General features: G+C 37.1%; 1 protein-coding gene across 1 annotated transcript in view; it reads right to left on the bottom strand.

The window, feature by feature from the left end:
* The window catches only part of SESN1 (sestrin 1), a 113,370-nt gene extending 90,103 nt beyond the window's left edge, over positions 1-23,267 (bottom strand). Inside the window, exon 1 of the mRNA XM_028104169.2 lies at positions 22,045-23,267. Coding sequence (XP_027959970.2) covers positions 22,045-22,323 — 279 coding nt within the window. The 5' untranslated portion in view covers positions 22,324-23,267. The remainder of the gene's footprint in view (positions 1-22,044) is intronic.
* Positions 23,268-23,718: the final 451 nt, after the last annotated feature.

Below are 23,718 nucleotides of genomic sequence, written 5' to 3'. Positions count from 1 at the left end.
TGGAAAATAAATTCAAGGAACTCTCCAAGGTATAGAGTGAAAAGACAAACAAAGGACGTAAGGTAAAAGGTTAGATGGAGGTCTAACAGTAACAAGAGGTCAAAAGGATAGCTATAACAAAGATAATGGAAGAAAAGAAATAATAGAATAACCTGAGATTCAAATCTTTGTACTGAAAGGGCCCAAGTGCAGAGGATTAATAATAAAAGGTACGTGGAGAGAGACACACACTCTAAAATACACAATAAAATTTCAAAATTCAAAGGTTAAATAAAAACATCTTAAGCTCCAAGAATGTCCTTATTCTTAGGAGATACATGATAAAGTATTTAGGGGTGACATGTTTGTAACTTTCAAGAGGTTCAGCAAAAGAAGAGAAAAAAAAATGAGAGAGAGCTATTATGGCAAAAGGTGAATGGTATGTGGTATTTAACTGTATTGTTCTTTGAACTGTTCAATAGGTTTAAAAAAAAAGAAAAGAAAAACAAGGCTTCCAGAGAGAGGTAAAACAAACAAAAATAGGTTTCATAAAAAAAAAAAAAAAATGAGACACAGATTGGCATAAGATTTCTCAGTATAAATACTAGATGCAAAAAAATAGTGAAACAGGGGCGCCTGGGTGGCTCAGTCGTTAAGCGTCTGCCTTCGGCTCAGGTCATGATCTCAGGGTCCTGGGATGGAGCCCCATATTGGGCTCCCGCTTGGCTGGAGGCCTGCTTCTCCCTCTCCCACTTCCCCTGCTTGTGTTCCCTCTCTCGCTATGTCTTTATCTGTCAGGTGAATAAATAAAATCTTTGAAAAAAAATAGTGAAACAATGTCTTCACAGTTCTGAGAGAAAATGATTTTAACCTAGAATTCTAGTGAACTATAATGAAACCTGAGGGCAAGGTAAAAACACTTTGAAATAGTCAAGGGCCAGAAAGCTTAATTCCCACACACTCTTTTAAGAAAAAATAATAATAGTGAGCTTCTGTAATCTAAACAACATAGCAGTGAAATACTTAAATGAAAAACTAGTTGAAACTACATTTTCATGCTAGACCAAACATTGTATTAATTATTGCTGAAACACTGGAATATCCTTTTAATCGGTCTTTGTACCTTTCCTATCCATTCCCATAAGGAGCCAAAGTGATTTTATTTTATTATAATCTAATGTTCCATTTTCTTTATTTTTTTATGTAGGTAATATATTCACATGGAACAAAATACATTCACATGATTTGGAAACAGAAAGTACAAGAAGGGATTGCATTCCTAAGATACAGACCATGGGGTCCAAGCACTTTAGAGGGCTCACCATGGGCTTCTTCCACCTGCACCCCTCCAGTAGGCGAAGAGTCCACAGAGCCTAGGGCATGTACTCACCTAGACCAGGCTCCAAGTACTTGAACCCTGGGAGTCTCTGCTCAAATAGGCTAAACCCACTCTCAGGGCCTGTACATGGGTTGTCCTCCCTAGAGCCTAACAAAGGACCCATTCGCATACCCCTAAAACCCAGGGAGTAGGCAAGTGGTAGCTGTATGTGGGAAGTGCACAGTTCTGATGTGAGGCCAGGGTGTCCATCCTTCATGGTATAGGTCTGGGAGTGCGGTTGGGCTGGGAGAACAGGGTGGAGAGGCCATACATATGCTGGCCAGGGCCCACCATATTGGAGTGGGCCTGGGAAAAGGTACACAGCAAAAAGCCTCGGTCTCATTCCTGTCCCCAGCCAAAAGGCTTCCTTTCCCTGAGACAACTCACTGTTTCTGACATAAGAGTAATCATTTTAAATCACAAAATCTGATAATGTAATCTCTAACCTAAGATATTTTAGTGGTTCTCCATTACTGTTAGGATAAAACCCAAAATCCTTGAGATGGTCAATATGGTGCTTCTCAAACTATAATGTTCATTACAGTCATCTGGGGATTCAAGTCGAATTTAGGACTGGGGTGAGGCCTGAGATTTTGCATTTCTAACACTAGGTGATACAGATGCTGCTGGTCTGTAGGCCACACCTTGAGCAGAGAGAGCCTATAAGAGATTAACATTCCTTTTAAGTTGCGATTTCAACTGACCCAGTTAGGGAAGGAGACTGTTCTTTCTGGTCTACCCACATCACTTAAAAAGAAGCTGAAGTTGGTCCAGGCAAATGGGAGGGAGGGTAGATAGAAATTGCCAAGTAATGATAATAGCTAACTTTTATTCATTCATTCAACAGATAATTATTGGACATCTGTTTTTATGTGCTACCACTGGTCTAGAGAGTCCAGTAGTGAACAAGAAAACATGTCCATCTTCATGGAGCTTACAGCCTACTAGGGTAGACAGAATCAACAAGAAAATAAATAATGTCAAGTAGTGTTTGAGACTAAGAAGAAAAAATAAATCAAGATGAGGAGCTAGAAAATAAGAACAGGTGTTATTTTAAACAACTGAGGCATACACAAGGATAGATTTAGCTTTTTGTTTTGTTTTGTTTTGCCACATTAAGTACTAAGGCAGGCAACTGTGTTAAGGCCTTAAAGAGATCAAGGTGCTATTATCTCAGTGACAGGAATTGTGAGTGTCTTATTTTGCAGATGATAAAACTGAAGCTTAGAGACACTAAATAACTTGTCCAAGGTTAGACAGCTAGGCAGAACCAGGATATGGACCCTGGCAATCTGGCTATTACTTATTTCTGTATTAATTAGCTTTTGCTGAGGAAAAACACAACCCCCAAATCTGTGGCTTGCATATGTATTTCTTGCTTGTGTTATATGAGGGCTGGAGCTCTACCATGCTCAGCTGGGCTTCTTGTGTTCTAACATTCTTAAAGCAAGACTTGAACATTTTTTAATTTCAGAAGAAGAGTTTAGTGATTCATTAGTTGCATATAACACCCAGTGCTCATTAATGAGCACTCCTTAATGCCTGTCACCCAGTTACACCATCCCCTACACCTCTCCCCTTCAGCAACCCTCAGCTTGTTTCCTAGAGTTAAGAGTCTCTTATGGTTTTTCTCCCTCTCTGATTTCGTCTTATTTTATTTTTCCCTCCTTTCCCTATGATCCTCTGTTTTGTTTCTTAAATTCCACATATGAGTGAAATCATATGATAATCGTCATATATATATATGTATATATGGGTGTATCTATATATAATGGAATATTACTCAGCTGTCAGAAAATGAAATCTTACCATTTGCAATGATGTGAATGGTACTAGAGAGTATTATGCTAAGACTTGAACATTTAAGCTCTGGACTGCTAGTTTATGACAAGCACCACAAATAGCTCAAGTACCAATCCCACCAGACATACCGCAAGAGGATCAGCAGACCAAGGGGATAAGCCAACGTTGAATTGGTTAAGATTTTCCCTCTGTTCGTTTAAAACTCCCAAATGTTGATCACTTAAACTTTTCTCTAAAGTTTAAGGAAGATAAGTTTAATATGCAGTAGGTCACTCTAGTTTAGTGGTTCTTACTCTTTTGGGGTTACAATCTCTTTGATAATCTGATAAAAGAAAAATGTTCATTACTCTACACAATTCTGCATTCAATTAAGGGACACACAGGCTCCTAGAAAAACCATAATCCTCAGTTTGAGAAACCTTAAATTGTTGCATCTTCCAAAATAAATCTCTGCACTGAAAACTTCCTTCTGCTCCCTGGTGATTCGTCTTTTTTTTTTTTTTTACTAATTATTTCATTTAATTAAAAGACAGTTAACTCTAATTATTAGCATATCAAACACATAGTTTTGTTATCTAAAACAGTTCTATAGCAAAAAAGAATAAGGGCCTAGCTAGCTATTAAGAACTACTTATTTCAACTTCTCTAAAGACAAGTTTTATTTATGGATTACCTGTGTATAAATTAGTCATCAATATTTTTATTCTATGGTGGCTGATTTTCCCTCTATATTCAGTGGCTTACAACAAGAATGTTGTTCAATACAACTCTGGTCCCTGAGAAATACAAGTATATTTGTAAATTATCCTAAGTCACATATAACTTTGTTTTTTTTTTTAAAGAGAAGGTACATTTACCCTCTCCTCCCCCAAATCATGAAATGCATCCCTTGACTACTAAGAAATGATTTAAGTTCTACATCATTTTTAAGTTTCATAGTGTATTGCTGAACTTTTTTTAAAAACAATACTACTAAAATATAAAACAACACAGTGGAGTAAGCAGGCAAGTAAAATAGTAACTTTCTTTCTTTTTTTTGTTTTTTTAAAGTTTTATTTATTTGAGAGAGAGAGAGAGAGAGAGAGGGAGAGAGAGGGAGAGAGAGGGTCCATGCATGGTGGCAGGGAGGGGCAGAGAGAGAGGGAGAAACTTTTGCAGACTTCTGGGCTAAGCATGGAGACTGGCACAGGGTTCAATCCCAGAAGCCTGAGATCATGACCTGAGCCCAAATCAAGAGTTGGAAGCTTAACCGACTGTGCCACCCAGGCACCCCAATAGTAACTTTTGATACATGTTACCCCAATGTAATTGAATCACAATCTGTAGAGCTCTCATTAATACAACATATCCAAACTATTACATGGCTAATACAAGGAGCTTAAAGTAAACAGGACTATAAGGATGCTTAAATATATACTTACACAAGGCCAGCTGTGTTTGTGACTTGATCTACATTACCTTGTAAGAGAGCTAAGACTTTGATAGTTGACTACAGAATCATTAAAAAATTGGTATTTTACACCTGAAACTATTAACACTGTATGTTAATTATACTTCACTTAAAAAAATAGGCATAAATAATGGTAATAACATTTGAATTGAAAAGATCTAGGAACAATTATTACTGAAAAGGCAAATTTATATTATTTGCACTTAACAAAATCAGTAATAAAATATTCTTTAGTTTTGAAAGGCAGTATAGTCTTGAGATTAATACAACAAACTCTGGAGACCAAACGCCGGAGTTTGAATCCCTCCTCCACTGTGTAGACAAGCTAAGTGAACAGGGACAAATTTAGATAACCTCTCTGTGCTTCAGCTTCCTCTCATTAAATGGGTGAGTTAATGGGTGAATGCAAGTATGGGGGAAAGAAAACCGAGCACTAGGATGTAAGCTCTATGAGGGTAGATTTTTATCTTTTTTTTCTCACTAATGTACGTAGAGCCTAGGAGAGTGCCTAACCATAGTAGGTGCTCAATAAATATTTGTGGAATAAAAGAGATTATAATTATTAATATGGTGATTTCTGCAGAGATGGAAAAATTAAACCAGTTAAGCTCAGTTATTTAAACTTGGAAACTTTCCCTTTCTCTCCAATCTCCCTCCTTTAAAACAAAATGGAAATACAAGCTTTCTGAAGTTGCACGTCCAACTCTTCTCCTAAAGCCCATAGCACCAAAATAGGATTAATAAACTAGTTTTCAGTTGAGCAAGAGTGCCATCTAGTGTTCATAAAAACTATAATAAGCTGAAAATTTGGAGTAAATTTTCATCCGGTGTGATGCTGGCCAAGGGAAAAAAACCCATAAATGCAAAATTCATTAGGAAAAAAATCTGCTTTATCAACAGCCAAAATCTTTGAAAGAAAGGTAATTCTAAAGGCAATTAAAGAATTGCAACTTTTAAAATTAGTATATGCCATACTAGAAGAAACAATTCAGAGAGTATACTGAAGTTCTACTTACCACCATAAAGGTTATTCTCCTTTGAATAGAAAGTGGTGTTATTGAACTTATTTTCTCTTTAATGACATGTGTTTTTGGTTTTTATTAGAAGAAACAGAAGTACCCATTATAAAAATTTTGGAAAAATGTACTAAAGCATAAACCATGGCCTAGAGATAACTACTGTTAGCATCTGGAGATTTTATATACATAAGCTATATCTCCTAGATTTTAAATATATATGGGAAAATTTTAATTTTAATCAAATATTTGGCCAAGAAATTAAAAATATGAGAAAACAAGAAATGATTTTTAAAAACTGAAACCAAGAGCTTTCTGTACAATTGAAAAGCCCTCGCCTCAAATAAACACTGTATTCAGTGGAGTAAAAATTTTTTTAAATGGCTACCAATTATGTAATCATTTTGCTCTGGTTCTGCAATAGCCAAAATCCTTAAGGAGTTGAAGCTTATAAAATGAAAAAAGATAAATTATTTCATCTGTTCCCTCTCAGATACCAATAAATTGTAAAGTAAAGTATACCAACTTGAGTTTGGGAGATTTGAATAAAAATTTGGGTTTGCAATTATGTTTAATCTCATTCATTATTCATTAGAGAATGCTCATAAGTTTGGGGCTTTATTTCTAATTCCTTTTCCTCTCAAATCAGAGACACAACTGAGATGTGATCCATAGCTCATTTGATAGTCACTGAATGATGAAAAGAAAGATGTTTGCCACTTCCCACCTTTTAGACCAATGCTGTTTTACTTTTAGTACAAAGAATGGGAAGTAGGGAATTTCCTAAGATTGCACAGGAATAATGGCAGCGGGGGAGGGGGGCAGAAAAATCATGGGGGTCAGTGGGGATGAAGAAGAAGATCAAGAAGCTGCTAGAGGAGGTGGGTAGGCCAATCCAACTGAGCCTTGGTGGGCCCCAGCCAGTAAAGGAGCCAGACCTGGGGAAGGGCATCCATGGCCAGGCTGGTGGTGTGAGGCTCCTTTAAGTAGACCGTGGTTGCAAGGTTGGGAAGGGGACAGACTCTGGGCTCATACTATTACTTGCTGGACCACAGTCTCTTCTAGGCATTGATTAGGTTTCTGGGCATATAAACTAAATCACAACTCTTTTCACAATATGCAGGGAGGCCCACTCTGCCCAATCCCTAGCTCCCAGAGATGATGTTGCGACAGGCTGCTTTAAAAATGATTCTCAATGATCCCTGCCTCCTGGTATTCACTCCATTGTGTAATCTGCTCCCCTTGAGTATGGGCCCGATCTAGTGCCTTGGTTCTAATGAACAGATTAAGGCAAAAGTGATGGCATGTCTCTTCCAAGATCAGGTTATAAAACTGTGACTTCTGTCTTGCTGGCTCTCTTTTGCTGGTTCTCTCTCTCTCTCTCTTCTCAGATGCTTTTCATGAAGAAGGAAATGGAGAAATCTACATGGCACGGGACTGAAAGCAGCCTCCAATCAGCTGCCTGTAAGAAACTGAGGCTCTCAATCCAAAAGCCCTCGAAGAATTGAATCTGGTCAACTGAACCGAGTTCTATGAGTTTGGAAGCACATCCTTCTCCATTTGACCCTTCAGCTGAGACCATGGCTCTAACACCTTAATGGCAGCCTCATGGGAGATTGTGAAGCAGAGGTCCTAGCTAAGCTGTAGCCAGATTCTCAACTCACACAAATTGCGAGATAATAAATGTGTATTGTTTTAAGCCACCAAATTTGTTATGAAGCAATGGATAACTAATTCAATTGTTAAACGAAAAAAAGCTGCTCAAGCCCACCTGGGTGAACCATACCCTAAGAGTCTTTGCCCCCACACTGTGGCAGTCTCTCCAGTTACCATCAAGGCCTGGACCCTGCTTTTCTTCTTGGCACAACGAGGCACTTCTTTTGTGGATTTTCAGATTAGGTTCTCCTTAGTTCACCCGCCTGGTCTTTCTCTCCCACCCAAGGACTTCTGTACCTTCAGCATTAGAAATAATAGGACATATGAGGAAACTTCCTAGCTTCACTGACCAGACCATCTTGGAATCTAAGTGCATGTGTGGTTTCTAAGATAAACCACCCATCCTGACTATGTATTATTAATTTTATTGCTTTTTGCAGTTTCTTTTCACCATTTACCAACTGGTATGAAAATACTTCAGTATTTTAACAAGTATTACAGTGCCAATGCATCCTAGATGAGTATCAGCCCTGGTTTATGCTATCGGGTTAATTCCTCAGACAAGATTCTAGATCCAAATTCTACTTCCCTTCAATTAGTTTTTCAATATAATTATTAATATAATTTTTGCAACTTCTTTTGGACATCTCAATCTTTAAATTATGATGGTATTACCATGTGGAAACTACCAAGCTGGAACTACTTATAATGCCCAACACTGTAGTGAGAAGGAGCTTTGACAAAAGTCATAGTTATATGTTCATACATGCACTGACAGATGACAAAAGGAAAATAAAAGGGGGCCACAAAAGGAAACAAAAAAATGAGGCCAAAACTTAGTCTGCAGGAAAGTACAACAGAGCATTAATTTCCAGCCAATCATCAGAGGTTTGGTTTGGGCATGTTGGAGATAGGAGTGTATACTTGTGTAAACAGACGAGTTGAAGAGAAAAGTTAATTATTACATTAAAATTTATATGCTCCATTAAGCTTTGTTATCCTAACCCATCCTGGTCTTTCCCTGCTGTGAATTAATATAACACTCTATATATCAAATAATTTTTCTGCACGCATTTTAAGTCATTTTTCAATATAAAAGTAACACATGCTCATTGCAAAAAAAAAAAAAAGCTATAGGAAAACAGATTAATGTTTAAGAACATAGACACTTAGGAATCAGATATGCCTCCTGCCCTCCCAGTATTCACTACTTGAATTATGTAAGATTCGCCTCAGAGAATTGTTGTAGGTATAAAATTAGATAATGCAGGGAAATGGGCCTTTAAAGAAAGTGCATAGTTTGTATAAATTTTTCCAGAACGCGGATATAAACCTCAAATATAAAAACGCAAAAGTATAGCAAAAATTGAATTTTGCAGATCTTGTGTGATCCAGAGAATGTCTTTAGTGGTTGTACCCTTTAGGCCTGGGGGCCGAGGAAAGCAGTAACCAGGAAGACTAAAAGTGCTTCTTCTTAATGAGAAAGACTAGATTTTGAGAAGTTCCTGTTTCCTTGGCTAAATAAATCAGAAACCTATTCTAATTTTCCAACAAGTGGGTGCATTCGTATTTGTACATTTATTTTGTTTGGGGAAGATATCTTCCTCAAAACCTATAATCCACCTGAAATTTTGCACATGTTATATATAAAATGTTTGTAACAATGCCTGGCACATAATAAGTACTCAATAAAATTAAGTATTTATAATTATTATAAAAGGAAAACTAAAATTTCCAATAATCCCACTCTAAAAGAGAACTACAGCTAATATTTTGGTGCATGTAGAGAATTTGGTACTTGTATTGCATGTGGTGCATGCATATTTCCCCGCTCTATAAAAATATATATATTTGGCACTATTTTAAAAATTTCTTTTCCACTTAAATACATAATCTTTTGTTTCTTGATAAATATATTTTAAAACAATTTTCAATAACCGTATAATAGTCCTTGATAAAGATGTATTATAATTTAATCCACTAATTAATTATTGGATATTCAGGATATTATCCACTTATATAAAAATACATATAGATAATACATTTACATGCTAAAAAGCACTACAGTGATTATCATCATACATAAATCTTTCAAGTGATTTCCTAGATGTGAGCCATTATGTACACATTCCTTTAACAACAGTTGCACTGTTGTCAACATGCTATCATAAAATTTAACATTTTTAGTCACAGTCTTGATTTGCTCTTAAATTTTTTTCTCTATATCATTGCAAAATTCCTAAGGGTAGTGGTTGCCTTCTACTCCTTTTTCTATCCCCCACAGTGCCAGATCAGTGTCAAGCACAAAGAAAAATTCAAAATGAATTCTAACTTTAAAAAAGTATACTCATTTCAGCCTTAGGTAGAGAGGGAGGTCAGCTAGAGGTGCTGTGGGCTTCAGGAGAAAAAAAACAATAACCCTGTCATTAAGTATTTTAAGTATTTAAGTATTCAAAGGAAAAGTCACTAACTATAGTTTCATGCCAACCAATAAAAAGCATTTGATATAAACATGTAGTACTAAAATAACAGAATATTTATTTCAAGGTTTGACTCTTCACATTTTATAACACATCAACTCCCAAATTCAAAGAAGCAGCTATTAAAAACTAGTATAGATTGGAATTAGACACCTCTTAATCTTAATAATTACCACTAAGGAGATAATAATATAATGCACTAAACGGAATAATAAAAAAATAAAATAAATCAAGATTAAAATACTCATTGTGCTGGAAAAGCCAAACATAACTCTAGCTTGAAGTCAAATTTTTCTTTAGAAAATTACTCATATATTAAACTGAAGAAAGAAAAAAAAGGGCTTGCCTTACATCCATTCTTCAATATTCAGTACAGGCCCAACTGTGCAAGGTTTGTTTAAATCTTTAGCATCTAAGGAAGATGAACTAAACTTTTAATGGAGCACTTAAGAACAAAGCAAATAGAATTATTTGTTAGTAGCTGTTACTAATGAAGGAAGTATAGCATTTAGATTTTGACAAGATTTATTGCCAAAATCATTTTGATTCATCATGCTATACTAGATTTTTAGGGCACCTACCATAGATATCAAAACTCTGACCTAATAAGTGGTATACAAAATTATACAAAATGGTAGGTACTATTATGAATTTGAAAATATTTTGTACTTAACAGTATAGTTATGATGGGATTTACAATTAGAAAATACTGATGAAGTATTTTAAAATTTAATTTGCAACATATAGGCAACAAAGTTAAAAACACATTACGTTAATTTAAGTACACAATTCAAATTGAGTAATTTCTTAAAATCATTATATAACTTATTTCACAATTTAAGCAATCAAGATTAAGATGTTCCATTTTGATCAGATAAGTGTTGAATTATGGAAGGGATAAGAAAAAAGTTACTTTACTGCACTATTTAAACATAATCCTTCATGGTTCTACTAACAATCTTCCACAATAATGGAATAAAAGAATCCAAAAACTTTAAAGTATGCATGGGAGACATACAAACAGAAAAATGATTTCTGTATGAGCTCAAAGTAATACAATCTGGGCTTGATTTCTAAAAAGGCAACTGAGGCCCCTTTTCTTTTTAGCTGTAAACAACTTGCTGTTATGACATGTAATGCAATACCATAATTTGGGAAATTTCAAACATTCACAATCCACAGGAAAAATACTCAACACTCCTACACTTTTTTTTTTTTTTAAGCCCACAATAGTGCAGTCTTTCAGCTACAAAGCCAGAAGCCAGTTAAAAAACCAGTACTTTTCCACTAGAGTTACTTATGGGGCGGGGAAGGGGATGTTTGACACTGCAAACGTTAGGGTCTAAAATAAGATCATTGCAAGGAGTTACTACAACACTCACGCTGCCAGCACTGTCATGGCAACAATGAACTAGCTAGGAGAATGCTCTTTTAACATTCAAAGCAAACCTTGAGTCTATTACTCATGGAAATATACCAAATTTTCTTTTAGGCAGTTCACTAAAGAAATCATCTTACTTGGTAATCTCTTAATGTAAAAATAAACCTTTCATAGACCATATTTCCAAGATCACAGTCCAGAGTCTCCTTGTAATCAGCTGAAATTTGTAACGATGACATACTAAAAATTATGTACCACAATGAAACATGAAATTAATCAGGTTCCAAATGCAACTTCAAGATGGGTCAGGGTTTAAAGAAGAATTTGGTATGCATTTTACTAATGTCTAAGAATGTGGTTTCCCCTAGAAACACCAAAGTTTTACATTTCATCCTGAAGGAAAACAAATTTGGAACAAAAAGTAATAAATATTTTCACTGCTAGGAGCTTTATATTAAATTTTTATTCAGAAAGTGCAGTATAATGGTGAAAAGTGTGGTGTCTGTGGAGTCTCAATGCCTGGGTATGAAACCTGGCTCTTCTTACTAGCTACAATACCTCGGGCAAGTTATTTAACCTCTCTGGGCCTTGATTTTTCCTCATGATAAAGTAGGGATAATAATACCTACTCTTCAGTGTTGTTGTGAAAACTGAACATATATATACACACATATTTATGTGTGTATATATATGTATACATGTATATATATATTTATTCATATATATATGAAAAGGGCTAAGAACCAGGCTCACCATAAAGAATGCCTATTCTTACCACATTCAGAAGTTTACATTCTGCCAAACTAGAAAGATGAAAAGACTATATGCAGGTGACTTACGGTAACTTGGTTCCAATGGCACAACAGATTTTAATGGGGAGAGGCATGGCAGCTTAGGAGGAGTCTCAAAGACACACGCCACACACAACCAAGCAAATTCAAGAAATCTAACGTGGTACAAAATCTCTTCAAGTCCTGTTACCTTTCCTGGGGTATCTCTGATTACTTTGTTTTAATCATATCAAGCTGTCTAAGCTGGGCCAGTAGCTGGCAAGAATGAAAGGACGGTTTTGGGGACTTTCAGTTGAGTATGTCAGGATCCCATTGTGGGGAGCAGAGTAGGAACACTGACAGCACAGCTCTAATCTCCTTATTAGACCTTCAAGGTTAACAGTCTGTAGCAGATAACTTGCCTGAAGTATCAGGTATGAATCGACCAGGCACAAAAGATTCAGTTGCTTACTGACAACATTGACAACAACTAACTAAACAAGCCATGATTTGCTTTTCCTATATTATACGTCCCTGGAGATGTATTTGAAAGTCAAAAGCTCACAAGTGGAATAATAGACTAACATGATATCAAGGGAGGAAACTAGTTCCCAGAAAGCTAAAACAATATTTATAAAATCCTTAATTTGCTTCCTAGAGGGGTTTTTTCCTCTAGGGTGCTATCCTCTGGGCCAGGGAACCTGGAAAGTAGATGCAAACTTTTCCAGCTGCTCAGGAACTTGGGGTGCCCTAAAAAGCATATCGTGTCAGGGGCTCAATTTCCCATCTCTTTTCTATCACACTGTGGGGGCAGAACAGAATATTAATAGTTAACATTCACCGAGTGCTTACTGGATTCCAGTAAGCACCGCACATGTTACCTCATCTAATCCTTTCAACTCTGTGAGGGAACTGAGGTTTAAGGAGGTTATATAATTTCCCCAAGGTCACAGAGTTTGGCAGAGCAAGACTTAAAGCCAGGTCTGACTAACTCCAAAGCCCATGATCTTGACAATTATACTCTAATCCTGTTCAAATACTGAAGCAAAGGCCTTGGCCGTAGACCTCCCCATGTACACTTGACCACCCGGATGGCACATGCAGCTGCCCGCCTGCAACTCTTCCCTGCTGGTGCCATCCTGACATAGCAGAATGGTGTTAGACTCCAAGGAGGGGATGGATGCTACACATCTGCCATCACCACTATGGCAAACCTCTGAGCATGCCAAACACCTACCTTGGGGCAGTGGCTGGTTAGAAGAACCCTCTGCTAAAGTTGGACATCAGCACTAATCAGCTTATATATAAAAATTCAATGTACAGAAGGCAATTAGGAGTGTTAATATATGTGGATACAAAGTGTGGGATGTACGAAAAATCCTGAAGTAATGCCAGTTTGGAGTTTGACTCATTAACTAAACCACCTCAGATCAAGCTTATCATCATCATCAACAGCACTGCCAATGTTTATTGAGCACTTACTATGTACTTCTACATGCTTTACACGTTCATTTAATTCTCAAAACTACTCTGAGTTTGGTATTATTTTTACCCTCATTTTACAGATAATTAGTCTCAAAGAGTTTATTCATAAATAAATTTGTAAGTTACAAAGTATTGAAGGTTACAAAATGCTTTACCAATATGATCTTTTTAATAATCAAATCACAAGGTAGACAATTATGTAAATTCACAGATGAGGAAACAGACTACAGAGGTTAATTTATTCATGAGCATATATGGCTGGTAAAGAAAATCCAGTAAGATCTTTATTTTTTTACAGTAAGATCTTTAAATCACTCTGAAGTAATATGTCTAGTCAATGTGAGACTGTACACTTCGAATAGTTAGAAAGCAAAATAAATCAAGAAATGTTTTTTAAGCAGAATCATTATTAAAATTAAGTGAAACAGCCTTTTCCCTGCCATGTCAAAAGACAGATAAGCATAGTGTTTGGCATATAGAAGGTACACAACAAATACCTAATAAATGATATGAGAAGAAATAATTCACTAGGTTCAATGGTAGAATCTAGAGTGTCTCAAAAAAAATTCAATTATTTCTTAGAACCTCTGTCATCAACAAAACTGAATCAATACAGATTATATTTTATAATTTAAGTCTGCCAATGCATACATTACTTGTTAGATGAAAAAGTAGACACACCTTAATTTGGTGAGGTGTTATCATTATACAACTTTGAGAGACATTGTTTTGTGAGAAAACCTGTCTCCCTATCATTTAAATCGCTTTTTACTTTTGAAAGGCTTCTCTTAAATATGTCCTTCAGTACCACTGAACATATCACTCTACCACTATTTTGCAAGGCTTGGCCTTTATCACATGATTGGAAGAATATCTTGCTGTGTTTAGGCTATGAATAGCATTTGAAAAATTACTCAGTTATAATTATAGACAGCTAACACCTGCCAACTTGCTAGAAAATGAAATCATGTAAAATTTTAAGATGAGTGTGCAATGCTTGTCAAACGCTTAAGTATCAAAACAGTAAATGCTTACTTTTAGTGGGGTAAACTAAGATTCTAACTAGACTTTACTGAATATTACACATAGAATTGACACATTATCCTACCTAATTTTTAGAAAGTATATTAGCTTGTCAATTTAAACAATTTTAAAGTTAAAACTAAAGGAATACTATTTATACTATTAAATGAATACTCTTCATTTAATGAATATGTATATATGAAAGTTGATTCGGATCACTCACAAAATTCACATCATAAATTTTGTTTCCCTTTAGCATGGTTTAAGTTGTTTTAAGGTAATTTTATAGTACAAATAATAATTTATAAATCTATGAAGTGGTTTCCCTTTTTATATTAAAAATGGGGTAAGACATGGAACACTACACCAAAAACTAATGATGTAATATATGATGATTAACATAACAATAAAAAATTTTTTAAAAATGGGTTAAGAATAAAATATAAAACTAAAAATATCTTTCTAAGGTAACGACATATTTCACTGCAATCTAATAAAATTTTCCTATTTTGTTATATAAAAGAGATTAGAACATGAGAAGACAGATAATTCTTGTGTTGCCAAATTTCACTTTTTTTCTTATAAATGGAAAAATGTCAAAAACTGTGACAGTCTACTAGTAACACTCAGACTTTTAACAATAACATTGTCAAATGGAAAGATCCAATAAATGGTCCTGTTATCCTACAAAACTCCCTAAGTATTTCCAGTGAAAAAGCATTTTTTAAAAAACAAACATCTTTTATTTTTTTAAGATTTTATTTATTTATTTGAGAGAGAGAGAGAGAGAGAAAGAGCATGAGCGAGAGGAGTGAGGGGCAAAGGGAGAAGCAGACTCCCTGCTGAGCAGGGAGCCCAAAACAGGACTCCATCCTGGGACACTGGGATCATGAGCTGAGCCGAAGGCAGATGCTTAACTGACTGAGCCCTCCCAGGTGCCCCCCAAAACAAACATCTTTTAAAAGATTTTTTAAAACACACAAACATTATAAATGTATCTTTATCAGCACTAGTTTAACGTGGTGTAGTAACCAAAAGGGAAAAAAAGCAAAGCATGGAATGTTTCCATAGTATGCCTATTTAGCTGAGGTTTTCATATTTCAATTTCCAGTCTGCCCAATGCTGCCAAACAATACCATCATCAAATATTCTGAGGAACTCTCAGATGCCCCTGAGTACACTGTGCCTGCATAATTAAAGTAGTAGGTAATTTTATCAAGGTCATCAAAGGTCTCACTTATTGTAATAAACGTGGTCTAGAAAAGTTGGGTCAAAATAAGTCCTATTTTCCATTGACTTCTATTAAAAAAAGCAAGTATTTTACCATATGGTTTGACAAAAATAGACTGATTTGAGAAATTGTGACAAAGAGATTAAAACTGGTGGCAAACCTTGCTTGGTGCTAATGTACTTCCAGCAGTACTTTCACCCTTCTATGCATTTTAGGCACTGTTCCCCTCCCCCAGCATCTCCCTTGTCCTTCCACAAGTTCTAAAAATTTCCCCATTTCTACGGTTCCCCCAGTCCATGTTAATTTGCTTCCACATAAACACTGTTTTCAAATATGAAAATTCTATGTGATTAAGACATGATACCAAATAGGACCCTTTTGTATCAAAGTTTTAAGTGATTGATAACCCTTTATTATACGCAAGATTCCATGTCTACTTTCTGTCAGGTCAGCTTCAGCAAATCCTCAAATTGGCTGTTTGAGTTATTATTTTCTATTCAAATGGTTAAAAGATATCCTGGAAATTTCTAGTGGTCACCAAAAGGAAAATGAATATAACTCTAAAAGAAAACAGCACACCCACACCTATTTTCTAGTTCTTTTACTCCACGAATGATCTGTAAAGCACTTTAAGGGCACAAAGTGTTAAAGACGCGAAAATCTAATTAAGCTAAACTATTGTTTCACAAGGTCCTTCATAATGTCGCGAGCAACCCATGACCTTAAACTGAAAGCTAATAAGCAAGTGTTTAACACCCCATTTTTCTGCAAAACACTACATCCCATTTATAAATTAAACAACATGCTAAAAAAAAAAATTTTAAATTAATCATTTTTTTTTTCATGCCAGAGACCATCTGGGGCACTGTAACAGGAATTAAATATTTGAAATCTGAAAACTTAAAAAAAAAAAGAGTATCCTTGTTAGTTTCAGTCTTTCTGAAGTCAGAACAAAGGAAGAGGACAGGGTGTATTTATATATTATAAAGAGGACACTGAGGGTAGATAGTACAGATATGATTCATCCTGTAAGCCAGTGGGTTAAAAAAAAAAAAAAAAGATAAGCTCTTACTTTGTCTGCAAACCGTTTAGGAAAAAAAAGTAGTTAAAAGCTGCATTCAGTTTCTTCACATTCTCCACCCAAAGAAATACAGACAACCTGAGGGTAAATAGCATTCCCCACGGAGATCAAAAGCTACTGAAGAAAGTGGTCAAAGGTAGGAATGAGAGGAGGCACTGAATAGAGAAGTTAGGAGGCTTTCTGAAGGAAAGGGGCTGAGTTCTCAGTATATTAATAAAATAAGAAAGGCCAGAAAATAGTGGATATGGAAGAAAGAAACTTAGTGTAAATACTGAAAGAAGACTCTCATATTTGCTGTGGCTGAGAGTAGCAGTGAATTGTTTGAGATGCACTACCTTAAACTTTTGGCTTTGACTAGACATAGCAGTAAAAAAGAAATCAAAACAAAACAATCAGTTTAAAAGGCCAAATCTGCTTCTAGAATGTTCCTAATCTCATGTTACATTTTATATCATTATAAATTATGTTTCTAATCTAACAGAATCTAAATTATAACTAGACCAAAGCAATATTTTATCTAGTGAGAGAGTAGATCAGTTCTAATAGCAGCCTCTGACTAAACTTGACTACCTTGCATCCCCCTTCTTCCCCACCAACAGAAATTTTTTTGTTCAAGTGATGGGGGTGTCCTGGCTGTTAGGGGCTGAACGCAGATTAGTCCAAACCAAAACCAGAAACGCCCAATTTCCTTGCCAATGACTAGCTTAGAAAAGGGCATGTGATCCAACCCTAGTCAATAAAAACTGACAGGAAATCTGCTGGAGGCTGAGAAAAGCTTATCTTCCCTGAGAGACACAAGTGAAGAAACTCTTCTCATCTGTAGATGGGTCATGACTGCACATGGAGCTTGGAACTGCTGAGGCAACCTTGCCACCATGGGTAGAGACAGTACTTGCTATGCTGAGGAAAGGAAAGCAGAGAGATAGAAGGCAAACAGGTAATGTAGTTTGATAATGAATCAATCAGTTAAGCTTGAAACTGCCCAACCTCAAGATTTATTATACTAAGCAATACATTTCTTATTGTTAAACCTACAAACTATATATTACCCAAATTGGATATCAAAAGGATACTCTAACTGCAACCCTTAACAACTGAAATTTGCATCATACCCAACAGCTAAAGTTTCATTTCTCCTTGTGGGGGGTAACAATGCTTCACTAAATAAAAGCCTCCTCCACCCGACTTAACAAGATATATACTTTGTTACTTGTTCTAAATTTTCTGAAACCACATTACTTTCAGATAGTGTTAATTGCTGGCATGCTTATAAGAAAACAGTTTTCCTTTTTCACAGTACAGAAATGAAAATGATCAAATGACCATTCTCAGAAAAGTACTTGGCTATTTTGAACACTCCTCATAATCTTTTGATGAATATTTACACACTCACATTCCTCGCTTAATTATGTGCATCATAAAGACTACAGTTCACCAGTAGACCATACTAATGTATCTGGCCAGTGTTAATACACCTGTTTCTTTGTTTAGAGAATCAAACATATCGAAAAGGTATTATGGTTAGGTTAAGAACAACAACAACAACAAACCCAGCATAAATAAAGCCTACTATGAGAATAGAAGACCTTACTCAAAAGCAGGGAACAAGTTTTATTGATCTTCCAGTCCAGTGCCTGGCACAGAACAGTTCTCAAAAATGTGTTCAACAGATTTAAGTATGTTGATGTGAAATCAATAAATCGAGAACAGGAATACAGAGAATGCTCTCTCCCAATGTGCCAATTTTTTACAGGTTTAGCCATTCTGAATTGAATCCATCCTACCCCTACCCCACCAACTCTCTTCCTGACTATGGTAGTCTGAGCTGATTTACAGCAATTAAGAGCAAGTACAGCTGCAGGAATTGCAAATTCAGTTCAGCTTCTGCTGCTCTATCAATGAATAACAGAAAGCATTATGGAGCACTACATTTTATAATTTGGTTTCTCACGTGAGGCTGAAGCGGTATATGGAAGCCAGATGACATTGGACATTACGTGACATCTTAAGTTTAAATTCTATCCTCCAGGATTTTAGGCAGGAGAGTAACATGATCAGATTTCATTTTAGATAAATGACTCTGAAGTTATGTGGAGGATGGATATCAAGGTGGAGGATGGGTTAAGTCTGGAGAAGTGACAGATAACAATGTCAGAACTACAACCATAGTAGCAGGGACAGAAATCCCTTCAGGAGCTTTTTCTAATCAGATGTATCACAGGCAACTTAATCTCCACATGTCTAAAATAGAACTCATCACTCCTCCCAAACTGATCCTTTACCACTATTCTGTCTCAGGAAATGGCTGAACTATTCACCAAGTACTTCAGGCCAGAAACCAGAGAGCATCCTTGATTTTGTTATTTTCCTCATCTCCTATATCCAATTCAATACTATATCCTGTGGTTTCTAACTCTTAGCAATCTCCCAAACCCATACATTGTTTCCCACTTTTCCCCACTATATCCTACTCCACCATAATTTTTGCTTTGGACTAGTGGAATAACCTCCTAACTGATGTTGCACATCCACCCCTGACCCCTGAAATTCATTCTTTGCATTGGTCCCAAAGTAATCCTTCAAATACACCATGGATCATGTCCCCATCTTGCTCAAAACCCCTCAGTGGATTCCAATTGTTACTAGGATAAAGTCTACCACTCTTAACTTGGCCTACAAGATCCTCTGTTACCCAACTCCTGCCTAAAGACAGTAAGAATTCCTAATATTACTGAGCATTTCTTATGTGCTATTGCACTGTGTTATGCTTTGCAAGCATTGTTTCATTTTATTCTCATTGTGAGCATCGTCTTCATTTTGCAGATGAGGAAACTGAGTCAAGGAGAAATTATGCAACTTACTCAACATTGCAGAGCTAATAAAGTATTGGAGCCATATCTGACAGAGAATGTGCTTAAGTTTTCACTCTCCCTTCAAAAATATGCTCCAACCACATTGTGTTACTTTCCGTTCCTAGAACTCATCTGCACTCTCTTGCCATGAGCTCTTTACACAACTGTTCCCTATGTGTGGAATGTCCCCCTCACAAATTTCATTTTTGTCTGGATTATGTCTATTCATTTGTCAAACCACTGCTTAAATGTCATCTCTTCAGGGAAGTCTTCCCTTACTATCTAAAATTACATTATTTGTTTATTTCTCTATGGTCTGTCTCCAGTAAAATGTCAAAATTGTTCACCACTGGTTCTTAGAATGGCATTCGCCAGGGGTTCAATAAACATTTGTTGTCTGAAGACATGCATGAATAATGTGGGGATGGAAACTGCCTAATCTGGTGACTTTATTCAGGCTGATAAGAAATAAAACGAAACCAAATACGAATTTGTTCATCCACTGGATATTTAGTAGCTTCCAGGTCCCAGCCAATACTCCTGAGAACTTAACGGCCCTTCCGAGGGGACAGGCATAAATGTGATGATAGCACAATATAAGTACAGTGCCTGTTATAATAGTAGCAGGAATTAAGTGCAATAGATGCAGAGATGCAAAAAGAGTATAATCTATGGAAAACCTTCACAGTGGAGGAGACTCTTGAACTTTTTTCCAGGATGAATGAACCTTGAAATATATCACATAGCCCATGTCTTTCAGTTATGAAAAAGGAGAGGACCATTCATTTTATACGGGGGCACTTTACATCTCCTTTAATTCTCACAACAGCTCTATGTTATTATTCCCATTTCAGAGATGTGGAAATCCAAACTCAGATAGATCAAGTAACTTGTCCAAGGTTATGCAGTACATTAATAAAGGAGGAGAATTTGAGCCCAGGTCTGACTCCAGTACCCATTTACTTACCAATATATCACAGTCCTCTGACCCTGCACTCCCCAGAGCCTAATTACTTCTGTTTTCAATATAATTCTTAACTAAATTGGTTATCTGCTTTCCCATTTGAATATAAATAAGCAGCAAAATTAAAGATTCAGGAAGAGAACAAAGTATACTGACAGTAAGGGAACAGAAAAACTATTAAAAATTGAACACAAAAATTCAAAAAACATGGATCATGCAGTCCTATACACTCCACCTCAGTTAAACAATAGTACTTGATGTGCCTAATGATGATCCCATTATGGGAAAAAAAATGGTTCTAGACACTACAGTCTAAGAAATAGAGAAATAACTTTCAAGGCTTAAAAGGGTAAACTTCAGGTATCTAGAAAATTAATTCCTCTTGGATAACTCTGGATAAATGAATTGTAACAACTGTTCCCAAACTATTGTGCGAAGAAATATCCCAAGATTTTGAACAGTCTTCATTTTATGGACATGATTATTTTTCTGTTGCTTTAAACTAACCAAAATAGAAAAACTATTAATCTTAGCTTACATATATATACCTAAGTAAACTATAAGTTTTAAGAACTTCCCATAAATGACCTCAAACACATGGATTGAGTAATTTAGAGTGACCAGCATAGTGTTACTGACCATTCTTAGGATCTAAAAACAACCTTTCTCTAAACAAACAAGCCCAAACAAAACCCTCCTAATAAATCTTCCAATAAAACAGGAGAAATTGATTATGTAGAGAACAGGAGGAAAACTAACATTTTTAAACTGTTGCACTGAAAACTTAAGTAGGTATGTATGTGAAAAAGAAAAATCAAACAATTGAGGCAAACACAGAGAAAACTAATGAATAATTTACTATGAGCATTTCTAGCATTCACTCAACCTGGGTTCAACTTTTCAATCTGAAGATGTTAGCTCCTTTATAACATAGGCTTTTATTATTTTATGTAATTCATTTTTTTTAAAAAAGAAAGGTTGTCTTTAGAGAACAGACCCTGATTTTTTTGTTTTGCTTTTAAGAACATGAGAAAACTTTCACCAATTATCCTGAACAAGTGAAGAAACATTTAATATCCTTTATCATTTGAGAGGCTTTTAAATGAGAAACTTTCCACACAGAATATTGTTTGTAACAATGTGACAAGTATACTGGCTGTACTTCCTAAAAACATGTAAAAATAAATGTAAGAAAAAGCAAGTCTTTACTTGCAATTAACTAACTTTCTCACACTTTTCTTCGAGGAATGCAGTTTCTGCTAAAACTCTCTAGAAAGACGATTCTTGTTTACTTGTATTTGAAAACTGCTTTTACTTTAGTTCCTCTTGTACAGTTTTGGCCCCAGATTCAATGTTTTACAAGCCACTCTAAATTTAAGATGTAGAGAATTCGTAATGGGTTCCCATAACCACCTAGTAGCAAATACAAAGTGAATAACTGCAAGTAAAACTGCACTATACTAGATGGACAGTTGTAATTACAATGTTTTCTTACCTGGACGCTCTTCAAAATAAATTCACTTTTCTCTCTTACATCTTTAAAGGGACATCTCTTAGAAAGCATAAGCAGATGAGCAAGAAGTTTATTCAACCCATCCAAAGAAACAGCATTTGAAAGCCCGTGTGATGGACGAAGAGGCGTCTCTTTCACCGAACGAAGATACTCGGTTTTTCTCAAAATGGTTTGCTTAATGTTTTCCAGTGCTGTCTCTCTAGTAGTTGAATCTCTACTGCCCAGTCCATCCCATCTCACTTCATTCTCTCCTTCAGCCATGACAACTGGAGATTTTTTTCTTTGCCGTCTTCAGTTACCCTTCAGCATGTCCCCAAAAGCACTTTGTATTTTTAAAACGAGAAATGTTAGAATAAAATCGGAGAAATCGAATCGTCATGAAAACACAAATGTCTGGGAGACATCTGGAACCAGAAGTGTCTTTTATATTAATGGCTTTCAACCGATCTGCAAGACAGAACGCACCCTCTCCTACATGAAGGGGCAGTCTTCTTGTCAGAGACTAAAAAAAGTTGGAAAGTTGGAACCCTACAGCGCAGGCTTTGCTGGAAAGGCAGTCTCGGGGAAGTGTTCTCCTCCGCCTCCCGGGGTCAGCGGATATCCTCACGTTGTGGAGCTGTCAAACCCGTGCTCTGCCCAAAAAGGCTGGTAACAGTTGAATGCGCTCCAGCCATTCGGCGTTTTTGGTCTGGGCAGCCACTGTGTTCTCAGGAGCATTCCCACCCCGCCCCTCCTCCGGCACCAGTCTCCGCCCTCTGCAGCTCCTCCCTATCCCTCAGCGGCCAGCCGGGAGCTGGCGGGGAAATCTCGCCAAACCCTTGCTCACCGGCTGCCGCGGCTGGAGACCCAGTCACTCCTTGGTGGCGGCAGCTTCTGGCAGCCGCTCTCTCAACTGCAGCGCTGGAGGAAAGTGTCTCCGGCCCCGAAAATTCTGGATCCCCGAGCAGACGCCACTTCTTTTCCTATATCTGCGTCCTCGCCCACCGCCCATTAAACCTGACGAGCACAGGGCTGGGCAGCAATCCCCGAAAGCCAGGCTGGGCCGCGGAGCCGGCGGAGAAGCCAGGCCGGAGACGCAGAGCCCGCCCCTTCGGCCAGCCCCATCGGTGGGGCTCGGCCCAGAGGGCGGGAGCGGGGAGGGGAGATGGGGTCCTCACCCCCAGCCCCTCCCCTTTCCCCGCCCGGCATTAACCAGGAGCCGCCCCTTCCCCAGCGCCCTCTTCCCCGCCCTTGCAGATGCGACCCGCGGAGGCAAAGCCATTGGAAAAAGCCCCGCCCTCCGGCCGGCTACCTCCAGACCCCAAGTCCGCGAGCGGCCGCCAACTGCGGCCGGCTGCTACGCATGCGTGATGGCGAGCAAGGCGCATGCGCCTAAGGGGCATTTTTGCGTCGGGGGCGTTTGTCGTCCCCTGACGTTTGCGATTCTCCCGGCTGGAGAAGGGGAAAGAAAAGTAAGGAGTTGAAGTATACTGAAACTATTACAGACAAGACAAGCACGGCAAAGAAAGAGGGCGTAAATACACACCTGGAAGAAATTGAGTCCAAATTTAAGATTAGCCTGAAAATAGTGACAGTCTCTTTATTACCCCAAATCCGAGATTTACGAAGGCAGGGCGGTCTCGCATTGACTTCTGGGAAATGTAGTTTTTTTTGATG

This window comes from Eumetopias jubatus, unplaced genomic scaffold, assembly GCF_037043125.1.
Source record: "Eumetopias jubatus isolate StellerSeaLion01/CBP00866 unplaced genomic scaffold, mEumJub1_p1.0 scaffold_6, whole genome shotgun sequence".
Taxonomy (NCBI): domain Eukaryota; kingdom Metazoa; phylum Chordata; class Mammalia; order Carnivora; family Otariidae; genus Eumetopias; species Eumetopias jubatus.
Note: the sequence above shows the minus strand (reverse complement) of the source record. Positions and strands in the feature narration are given on the sequence as shown.